This window comes from Lepisma saccharinum, unplaced genomic scaffold (assembly GCF_977018435.1).
Source record: "Lepisma saccharinum unplaced genomic scaffold, izLepSacc3.1 HAP1_SCAFFOLD_238, whole genome shotgun sequence".
In the NCBI taxonomy this organism is placed as follows: domain Eukaryota; kingdom Metazoa; phylum Arthropoda; class Insecta; order Zygentoma; family Lepismatidae; genus Lepisma; species Lepisma saccharinum.
Window position 1 is genome coordinate 422,041 of NW_028143012.1, and position 13,224 is coordinate 435,264.

A 13,224-nucleotide genomic window follows, 5' to 3' on the forward strand; every position below is an offset into this window, starting at 1 on the left:
GGGGTAATACTAACAATTGAAAATGATATTAAAGAGGAAATAAAAGGTAAGCATAATTCAGGAAATGCATGTTACTTCTATCTTCATAAGCTTTTGTCTTCTCGTTTAATATCTAAGAAACTAAAAGTTAAAATATACAATACACTAATTTTGCCTGTAATATTATATGGATGTGAAACTCGGACCCTTACATTGAAAGAGGAACATAAATTGTGAGTATTGGAAAATAATATTCTTAGGAATATATTTGGGCCTAAAAGGGATGAAGAGACAGGTGAGTGGAGAAGGTTAGATAATTTAGAACTACATAATTTGTATTCATGTCCAGATATTATTAGATTAATTAAATCAAGAAGACTTAGGTGGGCAGGCCATGGGGCACGAATGGGAGAGGAAAGAAGAGATTACAGGATTCTTCTTGGGAGACCTAATGGTAAGAGACCAGTAGGTAGACCAAGACAAAGAAGGAGGGATAATGTTGAAATGACCTAAAGGAAATTGGTAGGGATTTAAAAGAGTATATAGATCTTGCTTAGGATAGGGACAGATGGAAGGCCTATGTTGCTGCAGCCACGAACCTTCGGGTTTAAGAAGATTAGAGAGTTTGTTAGTTAATTGGATATCCACTTTTATAATTCCAGCCCCTCCGAAAAAAAATATCCTGCGTACGCTAGTGCCGCACGTGGATACTTTCCAGCTTTTTTTAGACTCTCGATTTATTCTGGAATCGGAATGTTTCTAAAAGGCACATCGAGCAGCGGGTATTGAAAAAAGAAGTAACTGAATTCTTGAAACGCGATGAAGACGCCTCTCACTCGTTGGTGCTCGAAAGCAATATGAAAACCTTCTGTCGATAACAGACGCCTCCGAGAATCAGAGTCTAGCAACCCTCCCATTGTTTTACAATATTCTCCTGAGAAATGTCATCCCATATTCGACCCTCTGCTTTCTGCTATTGTTCATCCCCCTTTATCTTTTCGGGCACTTCTGTCCCATAAATCAACTCGTGCATAAACGTTCCGAAACACGCTTCACATTCAAATAAATACCTGTCTCCGCTTGTATTGATTTATAAGTTGGCCTCCTGGAATTTCAATTCAGCTTCCGCGGGCGTCTTGTGCATATTGGTGTTCAGCCTGTCGCTTGGTATTCTTTACATTTGAAGAGGCGCTTGCAATCAACACAGGAACACACTGTAGTGACATGCAAGATCAAAACTGCTCTGATGAGAAATATAGAGTTGACATAAATTACGCTTCCAATTGGAGAGGTATACAGGGTGAACCCAAAACGAAGTTTACAATTTCTGATTGTAATAAAGATAAAGTTCCCCATGCACTTTGCACCATACCATGAGGCATGCATAAGTGGAAGTGGGGTCGGACCCACAGATTCTCGATATCGGTCATTTTGGAGGTTGTGTGATCAGAACCACGCTCCGCTCCAAGGCAAAAGATGCTTATCCCCTGAAAATGGCTGGAAACAACAAGAAAAGCAAAAAGTCCCTCCCCTGTCCCTTTTTTAATCGTGAAAATGCCCTTTTCGACGTCCGTTTTCAGGTGGGGGATCCTACATTGTTTCTATGATAAATCCTAGTTTGAAAAAGTGCTTCAAACGAGAGTGACATCTACATAAGGAGATTCAGTCCAGATATAGATATTGGTACTCATTGCGAACATCTATTTGCTATTTATTTCGGGTTTTCCATCTTTGTTGTTGACCATGGAAACGGACATTGCTAGGGAACTTAAAGATTTTTTCTTTTACGCAGAAAACTACGGTGAGTGAGTTATTCTTGAATTTTCGTATTTCAAAATTTCAGAATTTATTACAGAGGCAAGGTAGGAATTTACGGGGAATGACGAAAAACAATAATTTTTCAATTATGTTTAAAAATGTGAAAATGACAAACGAAGTATATATTACTTTTCCAATTTAGTGTCGCTATTAAATTCGTTTAAATAAAACGTCTAACTAACAATTTTAAACAGACAGTACTTATCCAGTTTATTATGAACAAAATAGACAATGATAGTTTGATTATAACGCATAACGTTGTTTTCTAAAATGTTCAAATAAGTGTACGTACTCACTGCTTTGAAAGACATTAAGAGAATTGAGGTACACCATCTCTAACATGCGAGCACAAAGGACATAGCCCAAGGTCAAATCGACGTAACCGCGAGTCCACATATAATGGAAACATAAGCCAAAGTTAAGAGAAATATGGTCTCCGCTTGACATTTCAAAATACATAGGGTATGTCCTCTAAAAAGTTTAAAACTACAGCCACTGGCGTACGCAGGACTTGTACAGGTGGGTATTACTACCTGCGTTTGGGGGTGAAGGGGGGATACGCTGTAACATATTTCAAAATTATCATTTTGACCTATTAAAAGTTGTAATTCGGATGTTATTTTAGGGCGAGGTTGCATTTACTCGGGGTTTTACATGGTTCTCTACTACTTTCATTTGAAAATTTGATTTCGGGAAGATTGTAGCCCCATCAACCCCTTTCTGCGTACGCCAGTGACTACAGCACTGCTTGCTATGTATATTTACTAATACTTTCACTGGTGGATGAGACTATGAAACATTGATCTGATGTGTGTATTCTTTCCAGCTGATGAGCACGAGAGGAATTTCTGGGACTCGATGTTTCTCAAACGTCCAGCCGCAGATTTGGATGAAGAGGAAGATGAATGTAGTAAGTACTAGATTTTCTTTCAAAATAACTCGATAATCTTTCGATTTCATATAGATTTAGTATTTTTGGAAATACTGGGTGAATCTTTTAAAAGAGGCCCCGTGGAAAATATACTCCTTGCATGTAGGCAACCCTGGTATACCGAAGAGAAGAGAGGGATAGAGAACAGTTCAGGATATCGGTGCCAAGCAGTTTCGACAACATGACATAGAGGGGGATTGAAAAGAAAGTGTCCCGTAGTGACCTTGAGCCAGGCAGCGTGCAGGTCAGTTGAGTGAAGTTGAGCGGCAAGGAAAGTTGTGAGTGTGGTTCAGTGGGTCAGCATGGTGTTAACGGTGCAGCAGCATATCTTTGTTGTCGAGACGTATGCACGCCTCGGTTCTTGGAGACAGTGTGCAGATTTGTTTACGACGGAGTTCGCGGTGAATGGAGTTCCAGCGAAAGCCCAAACCCAAATCAGTAATGCAAAAACTGATTGCAAAATGGCGGGAAACCGGATCCGTGCTGACTAGGCCAAAAGTGCGTCCAAAGACTGTCCGCACTGAGGCAAAGGTGGGCGTCGCAGCGCAGCTAATGATACGCAGTCCACGAAAATCATCTCGGCGTTTGGTACAACAGTTGCAGGTGTCCCAGTCAACCGCTATGCTGATCTTGAAGCAGGACTTGAACTTGCACGCATTCAAAGTTACCGTGATGCATCAGGTGCGGGATATGTACAAGGCATCTCGCGTGCAGTTTTGTGAGTGGTTTCTGTCCAATATTGCTCCGGAGGTGCTGCAGGATGGTTACTTGTTCATTTCCGATGAAGCATGGTTGCATCTGTCAGGCTAAATAAACTCCCAGAACACGCGACACTGGTCAGGTGACAATCCACACGTGTTCATGGATGTTCCACTTCACGCCCAGAAACTCGGTGTCTGGTGTGCCGTGTCGTCACGCCGCATCATCCCTGTGTTCTTCCATGAGACTGTGAACTCGGCTCGTTACATCAGTAATATATTCAACGTGTTTGTTGAACAACTGACTGAGGGTGAGTGAAGGAATGTTTACTATCAGCAGGATGGAACCACGGCGCATACAGCATGTGCAATGATCACGCGCATTAAGTCAGTGTTCCCGCCTGATCGCGTCATCAGCCGTGGCACGAACCAACCTTGGCCACCTCGTTCTCCAGATTTATCACCCTGTGATTTCTTCTTGTGGGGAGCTCTAAAAGGACAGGTGTATAGCAACAACCCTCACACACTCGAATAACATCAACGCCAAGGGTCCCGGGTTCGAATCCCGGTCGGGCTTGGTTGTTTGTGAATGTCCATTCATCAATTTCATCATTTCATCACTCATCCCCATCTTCGCAAATTAGCCAAGAGGCACAAAACGCGAAGTCAAATAAACTAAATCAAAAAAAATAAAAAATAAAAATCGAATAACATCAGAACAACATTATCACAGCTATGCAGGACATCTGTCCTCGCCCGTGCTTTTCAGAACGTGTGGTATCGTCTGCACACGTGCCTCGAGGTCAACGGACGACACTTCCAGTACCTCCTCTAGGTAGGTTTTTGTCACGCTGTACTGTATTTACAGAAGAGATGTTTAATTCATTTACGTCTATGTCAAGTTGTCTAAACTGCTTGGTACCGATATCCTGGACTGTTCTCTACCCCGCTCTTCTCTTCGGTGTACCAGGGTTGCCTACATGCAAGGAACACATTTTCCACGGAGCCTCTTTTAAAAGATTCACCCAGTATTTAGAAAGGTTGGGATGTCAGGCATCACAATTTGCCAGAACTCAAATTGAAAGCAATAAGTATTTTCCTCATGGCTTCACATTTTAAGTCTGTCACTGAACTGGGAAAATCTGTGGTAGGAAATTATATATTCAGGGTTCCGCAAGTAGAAACAACGCAGAGATTTAATTGGTTGCCCTGGCAGCTAATCAAATGACCCGGCAATAAGCGACGCATCTAGCTATCGGTAATATTGTACGGACTTTACAGAATACATTAGTGTGGATGGGCTTTCTGTACCTTTATAATACGTTTTCCTGAAACTTATTTATTATCAGAGAAATGTCTTCCACGCTTTGTTGAGAGAGAGAGAGAGAAAGAGAGAGAGAGATCTGCATCAAAGAGTTTTTATAAAACATTATGGTACAACTACTGCCACCTGCCGGTTGGTTCGAAGGAATCGTGATAATTGATGGATCTTGCATCTTTCTTAAAAACAAGTATTTGAAAAATACCTTTTTGTTTTGAAGAACAATATTTATATTTCAACATCTGAAATATTTGAATTCAAAATTTATCCTAATGTCTTAATGGTAATATTTGGTATTTGGTAGTGTGACAAATTAGCTGATAGGTCACAGACTACTAAGTTAAACGTTAGTTAAGAATTTAGGGGTCCGGGCTGGAATCCCGGCATGGGTATGGATGTTTTTGAGTGTCCATTCATAAACTTCATCATATCATCACTCATCCCCATCTTCGCAAATTAGCCAAAAGTGGCACAAAAAGCGAAGTGAAATGAAGCAAATCAATAAATCAATTAGTTAACATTTCTTCCAGATATGAGAATGTAACATAGGAAAACAGTTAATAAAATAATTTCACTATCATACGGTATAAATGTCCTGCGCAACGGTTTACCTAAGTATTAAGAGTGTGTTAAAAATATTTCCGAAATTTCTTTAATGCTTGTTTAGGCTAAGTGGAAGCAGAAATGAAAACTTCAAAATTCAACAAACATTATCAACCAGATTGCATACAGCTAAAATTTACATCAGATCTTAACTGTTATTTACAAAATGACACTGACAAAGTGAGCTTCGAAACGCCATTTTTGTTAATTTTAAATTATTTTTTTTATTATATTTAATTTTGTATTGATTTCAATTTTATCTTTAATTTAAATTTATTATATTAAACACAATCAATTTTTAAAAATGACGCCTCGTCCACTCGCTTCAGCGAAGACCAGTGGTTTCTTTACCTCTGGAAGCCAAAAACTAACTGCAAATGGAAATTCAATGCATGCTCACCACACCAGCAAGTTTACGAATGGGGGAGGAAGTTCGACAATGGCCTCAGTACACAGGCAGATGTGTGGAAAGGAGGTGGCGGAATAACCGCGAAAGATATTAAATGTGAGAAGGACTAAATGCGAAGGAAGAAACGCTAAAGAAATTACAGCGAAACGGATTAATTCGGAAACCACAATTGAACACAGAAATAAGTGCGAGAGGAAAAACCGCGAAACGGATTAATCGCGAACGGAACAAGAGCGAAGGAATGAGAGCGAAAAGAATAAATGCGAAACGGATTGAACGCGAACGGAATAACCGGGAAACGGATAAACAGTGAAAATTTCACTTTCGCCGTTGTTCTGGCGATCTGTGGAAAGACCTTCCCAGTGGCTCATGTGACTATACGTGCAAAGATTCCTCTTCTTGAGGTATACAGGCACAAACTCAGACTTGAAAATATACTATTATGAATATCCGCAAAAGATCTGCTAAAATACAGACAACTTGTGCAATTCGACATGCAGAACTATACAAGACCAAAAACATAATTAACATTTTCATTTGACTCTCTCTCGTAATGTAATATACGTAATTACCAGAATAAAACTTGCTTAATTCAATAAGAGTGTTTAACTTCGGGGATCTGTTTCGCACAACGCCGACCCCTGTGGCGGAGTGGTTAGCACATCGCGCACGACGCTAGTCCTCGGGTTCGAATCCCCGCCTGGGCGTGGGTGTTTGTGAGTGTGCATTCATCAGTTTCATCGTGTCACCACTCATCTCCATCCTCGCAAATTAGCCAAAAGTGGCACAAGAAGCGAAGTAAAATAAAGCAAATCAAATCAAACTGTTTTGCACAAGAAGATATTTCATAACTAATTGTAATATAATGATTCTGTTATCATAATCCTTGAATGAAGGAAAAGTAGCTGCGCAATTGTTTTTCTGAATGAGAGATAACAAGTTCTCATCCTTCGCTTGCAGAGCATTAGGGAATGGAAATGAGAGGAACAGATTGGATTTTTCCCGATGGCGTAGTTGTACCGCAGTTGAATTGTGTAGGAGGGTCCCCAGTTTGGTCTTCGGCGGAGATACATTCCACAGTTATCCCACTTTTATTTAAACTGTGGGTCAAGTTCCGATTAGCCTATCTCGGCATATAGTGCACTTACAACGAACGTTTATTTTGACTCTTAGGGAAATTTCAGACCGAAGCGACACGGGACACAAGTCGCTTGGAAACGAGCCAATCAAAGAGCAACACCGTAGCGGCATGACAAGCCGCACAAGCATGCATTCGATTGGTGTATCCCTCAAGCGAAACGCGTCGCTTGTCGATTCGGTGCGAAATCTCCCTAAGGGAGCTTTTAGACTGAAGGGACAGGCTACAACGGACACGGAGATTTCACACTGAAGCGACAAGCGATATGGGCCCTTCGGTCTAAAGCAAAACATTCAACGCTCATGTGCGAACAACAGATCGAGGCTACACGGTGCACGATACTGAGAAAACGGCCCAATCGGAGCAACGCAAGCAACAATCGACACGTACAGTGGTGGAAAGAAGTTCTTCCCCATAAGACTTTAATGGCAGTAAATAATGCCGGAAGGGTAGGCAACACACATTGCACGTTTAGGTGATCGGGTGATTCTGTCTGGCTCAAGAGCAACTCGTCTTTCATGCAATAGCCAACAGACGCAAGAAATGTAGGAAAGTCACGTGACTTGTCAGGTGGAATGTTGTTCGTCAGAAAATCGCCTTTTCTCAAGCCAGGTCGCAGAACAGACAAGAGCTACAAGTTATATCTCCGAAAATGATTCGCCTAAAAACGTTGAACGAAACGCTAAAATAATTCTTGCCTTAATTACATAGTCTACTATACTACTATATGTGTCGCAGTAGCTCAGTGGTTAGGGCGTTTTAATATAATGAGAGAGATCTTGGTTCGATCACCGACGGGGGAGAATCGGGATTTTGTCCACCTGTTCAAGCGGCTCAGGTGCCCACCCAGCGTCATATCAAGTGGGTACCTGGATGAGACTCTGGGTGAGGGGGTAAGGCTGGCAGGGGCGTGGTGCTGATCACATCATCCCCACTTTTTGCCTGACCAAGAAAGCTTGGGTCTTTTCTCCAGACGCCTTCATGGCTTGCTGCAAAGCACAAGGTAGAACTTTGCTTTTTAATTTACTATATACATCCAGATTTGTCGGAACAGAACTTTATAATCTCTACGTGGGCTTTCTTACAAGTTCCGTAGGGATGTGAATAGGCTCTATTTTTTCTTGACACAATTCATACATGTTATATTTCCTTATAAGAACAACAGCCGATATCTTTTGTGTGCGTGTGTGTGTGTGTGGGGCGGGGGGGGGGGTTATAATCCAAACATGTGAGGTGATCCTTTTCCCACTACTCCATTCTCAGAAATAAATCTCAATTCCACACACTGAAAATGTAGCACTTTCTACATCTTAGCATGCAAATATCTAGTAGCAAAATAATGTGCGGAAAGAGAAAATTTAATGATTTTTAACGGCACTCTGGAAATTCCACAGTTTTTTTCCCAATTTGAACTGACATTCATAATATTCATTAACAATCCCAAAATTGACTAAAGAATAGCTTAGTTGTTCTGCTACTTTCAATTCTTCATTAGCGTAGTCACCGTAATTCTCTCTCTCTCTCTCTCTCTCTCTCTGTCTCTCTCTCTCTCTCTCTCTCTCTCTCTCTCTCTCTCTCTCTCTCATAGCCTTCCTGATTTCGCAGTAGTAGCGGAGTCGCCTTGTAATCAAGGAGTCCCGGGTTCGATACCCGGTGGAGACACATAGTGCTTCGGATCCCACTTTAAACTGTAGGTCCAGTCACGATTAGCCTAAGAGGACATAAAGTGGACTGAAGACACCAAATCAAGCAACCAACACAATACCGTTATTGTCCATATTATCGAATCCAGAACCTTCGTCGCCAATAACATAAGCAGGAAGACAATGTGAAATAACCGAATAGAAGCAGAACGTAAAACCTGCAACGGATAGATTCGATTAAGTCGACGATACAGCACGCGTTCTGAAATGAACAAAAATACGAAATTTGAAGGACCTCTATAAGCACCCACTTTTCCTCCCCTCAATAAGGAAAATATCCTTCTTGCCGAGAAGCCTTTACGTAGGATTGCCCTGAAGGAACTTCAAGGCCACGACGATAAAATGTTCTACATGCAATGACGGGACCAAAAACATACATCTCATATCTGTGTTCCTCCTTATTTCGTACGCCATTGACAACAGGAAAACGTGACCTCGTCTTTGGTAGAGCGGACGCCTGCTTGCTTGCCACCACCCTTTAGTTCAGCGACCTTCGCCCGTAGTTAGCAAGAGTGAATGACTCACCAGATACTTGTTGCCTGTGAGCTTAAACAAGAATAGATATTTCGTTAGTGGCTGTAAGTATTGTTTCATCTGCAGTTATATCAGTTAACATTTGAATATTTTCCTAATGGTTACGTTAGTGAAAAACATGTCGGAGAGGCAATGATATGAGCGAAAATTGCTACGTGATAAACCATATTTGGCCGTAAATTTTAAAAATAAGACAATATTTTGTAGTTACAGTTTCGAACCGTTGGAGAGTCATATATTTTTTTGTCCCATCGCCCATTTCACGAGTTTATAATTCTTCCTCGCCGAAACGATTAACACGAGTGGTAGAAGAGAAGCGAAGTAAAATAACTGAGACAGAAATAAAAGGAAAAAGGGAAATAAATTTTATCCTATTCTACAGTCTCTTCAGTTGTATTCACTGGATGCTACCTTTAAAGAGAGCCGTGGTATCTCCCTTGTCTGTTCCCCTTCCTTTATGCTCTTGCTTCCCTCTGTCACGATTGGTCTAAATCTAATTAATGCGACGTTATTTAAACAATCCAAACAACGAAACAATGCACAATCAACTGTACAAAACAACATTCGAATTGTTTTCGAATCGGAAAATAATTGAGGTGCTGTAAAATGACGTAAGATGCAGTAATATAGTGAGAATTTGGTACCGTATAGAATTAAATCGGTGGAGATGTTCGATTTGATTGGATGTTTGTTATTTAGTTTCGCTATTCTTTCACTTTTACAAATTTCGACGATGAAGATGAGTGATGATATGATGAAATTGATGAAGGGACACTCACCAAGGACAGCCATGCCCAAGTCGAGATTCGAACCAGGGACCCACGTCATTGTAGCGCGCTGTGCTAACCACTCCTCCATGGATTGAACATTATACCATATTTTGTGTGCTCAATTGGGATCAATCAATGGAATGACTAGGCATATTACATGATTAATAAATTCATTTAATAATATCACGTCATATTATTCCGCACAAAGTAACATCAGACACATTCAATCTTGCATGTTTGCCTTTCAACTAATTCTTTGAATTCAGGTTAATCACAACAATAAGATAAATTATGAAGCAAATGCTAGTGAATGTTGGATATTGATAGTTATTACGAGTTACCTGACACAAACAACATTACGCAGGCTCGGTGGGCAAGCTCATTAATTGCTTGACATTCGATATCGTCGCCAAAGTTCCCGGGTTTGAGTACCGTCCTTATCGGTGGTGTTTGAATTCTTCGTCATCAATTTCATGTAATAGTCACTCATCCTTATCGTCGCGATTAGCGAACAGGGAACAAAAATTATAAAGATAAATACGATGGAAGAGTACTTATTTCATTTCTCACGAAATCTCCTACAAAACCGGAATATAAGAAATACATGTATATTCTTTCACATACATTCTAGATTTCTATATAGGGCCTCAAACCCGGGATCCCCTGATTACAAGGCTACGGCGTTATCACTACGCCATCCAGGAAGCACTGTGACAAAATGTTATGAGGTCCTCCCCCATGGAGGCACAAGTGGTTCGGATCCCACTTTAAACTGTAGGTCCAGTCCCGATTAGCCTTACTGTGCATAAAGTGGACTTAAAACAGCAACTTACACTTCTATATACAAAATATTATGCACTCTATCTCTACCATAATTTATTTCAGCATTTACATTTTCGTTTTCTTCTTCCACTTTCCTTTTGTTAACTACTCTTATACGACCCTTTTTGCTTCTTCGAATTTCTTCTTATTTCAGAAAAAAATAATAAATGCAGGCTGTATAAAAATCCCCTCGTTCAAATAGATAAAAAGCTCACTCTCGAGAACAAATTTACTGGCGTAGTGGTAACGTCTTCGCCATATAATCAAAGGCTTTCGAATTCAATACCAGATAGAGGGACATTTGGTTCGGATCCCACTTTAATCTGTAGGTCCAGTGCTTAAACTGGACTTAAACAACTAGCGTGTGGCATGTGGTCTGTAATGAGAACCATTTTCTTGACAATGACTCTAAAAATACTGGAAAGAATATTTCCTTACGAGTAGCTCTTGTTAAGAAACCAGTTCCTGAAATTTTCTTCTGGAGGCCTCGTAGCACCCAGCTGTTTGTTGTGGCTGGAGCATGAGTCATGTGACTCATGCTATCAATGCTCAATCCATCCCGAGAACGCAGAATCACCAGGCAAACTTAAGCGAATATTTTGTTATTTGGGTTGCATAAACAGCAGGTTTTAAGACTTTACAAAATTCTAGGTCCCGTGGTCCAGGTAATTCTTTCTCTGACTGTACAGTTAGTAGTGTTTCTATTCGGATCGGAAGATTGCATTTCTTTGTGATGGTTGATTTCAAAGCGAGATGCGCCTCTTGTCGCTTCGGTCTCAAATCTACCTTCATTTATTTGCTCGTTACCTCAATAAATTAACGAAGAAAGTAAATTTTGCTTTCAATCATAACCCCTCTTGAAAGTTAGGTCGCACAAAATTCGTCACGTATAGGTATATACACTTTTAAAAGTAACATAAAATTTAAGTGCCCGTTAATTTACAAACAAAAAAGACGCAACGTTTTATCTTATTCAAATTTAAATGTTTTGTCATGTTTAAAGATAGAAAATGATTATAAATTACGGTTGCGTGCACCATAATATATATTTGGAAAATGAATAATTAAAGTTATATTAATTAGGGTAGCTATGCAATGACCATTACCACTTTAAAAATCGTCACTGCACCTTTTTTACGGTAGCTTGATGGCAGCAGAAATGTATGGTCATAGGCAGTCATTTCTGCACTCAACATTTTACTGTGTATCTTCCAATTGCTTATGTTTTAGGGCATTAAGAGACTAATCTGAGAAAGTAATTACCTTCTTGAAATCCACATGAGTTCCACATATGACACCATATTGGTGGAGTTGTATTTTTCGTTTTTGCTAATTAGTACATGCAAAACGACACAGATCTCGGCGTGATTTTCTACTGAATTAGGTACACTAGTTGGTAAAGTTCAATTGCTTAACAAGGTAATGGCTTAATGAAGCGTTTGAAGTCAAAATTCTGGAACGAAGATCAAATTGGCTTTTGCAGAATGGTGCTGGAGGATTGGGGGGCTAATCTCCTAGACCCAATTATGAGTACTAACTAGTTTTTTGCGCCGTGCCACTTTATTGGAGGGTGAAACGAAGTATAGGCCTAATCTGTGTGCTGGGAGAAATCCTGCCAATCATTAAGCTGACATGTTAACCTCGATTTACTAATTGAGTATTACGGTTCGCGACATTTGCTGGCTACAAGGTATTCTCTGAGGAAGGACGTTCATAATGATTACACGGCTGACGATCTGTCATTCAAGATTCGATTTTAATTTTTGACTTGTATTTGACAAGTCCTGGCAATGAAGTGGCTAGCATTAAGCGTAATCTCCATCCGAGAATTACATAATTTGGTCTGGGGGGAACACAGGGTATGTGGGGACCATTGAAGTGCATAGCTATATAATACGATGCACGATACTGAGAAAACGGCCCAATTCCAGTGACGCGTGCAGCTTGTAGCGTCTCTTTGTCTCGAAAAATTGCATTTATTTCTGAAGATGGTTTCCAAGAAACTCGTGTCCCTTAGGTCTGAAAGCTCCCTAAAATTAATTTTCTCTTAGTTTCCCCAAGTATATCGACCCCTCTAACACTCACTGGCCTTTATCCTTACATGTACATTTTCGAAATCTAGCCTCCTGACCCTTGTGTGGCTGAAACGATCGACTCTTGATCTCGCCAACACAGCTTACGGGTTCGAGTCCTGACCTTGAAATGAGTGTTCTCTCGTGTGTCTTCAAATTTTCATTGTATTGTACATTTCGAAATACAAGGTGGGACAAAGTCAGGTTACTTAGGAAAACTAATGCCTGCATATTTAATGGTTACGCTTACTGTGCATGATCAGTATGTGTACGATCTGCTTGAATGCATGCTTCAATTCAATGCTCATAGTAGTTGCGTAAGATGGCTTCTAGTGTGGTCAGTGTTATTTGATTTTGGAGATGGTGCCTCTAATTCTTTCTTTAAGATGGTCAGGAACCTTAATTTTCTAAACGTACACAATGGCC

General features: G+C 40.4%; 1 protein-coding gene across 1 annotated transcript in view; it reads left to right on the forward strand.

Moving 5' to 3' along the window:
* LOC145982544 (uncharacterized) overlaps positions 1-13,224 on the forward strand; it is a 130,297-nt gene that overhangs the window by 49,032 nt on the left and 68,041 nt on the right. The window contains exon 3 of the mRNA XM_083115999.1: positions 2,624-2,707. Coding sequence (XP_082972125.1) covers positions 2,624-2,707 — 84 coding nt within the window. The remainder of the gene's footprint in view (positions 1-2,623; positions 2,708-13,224) is intronic.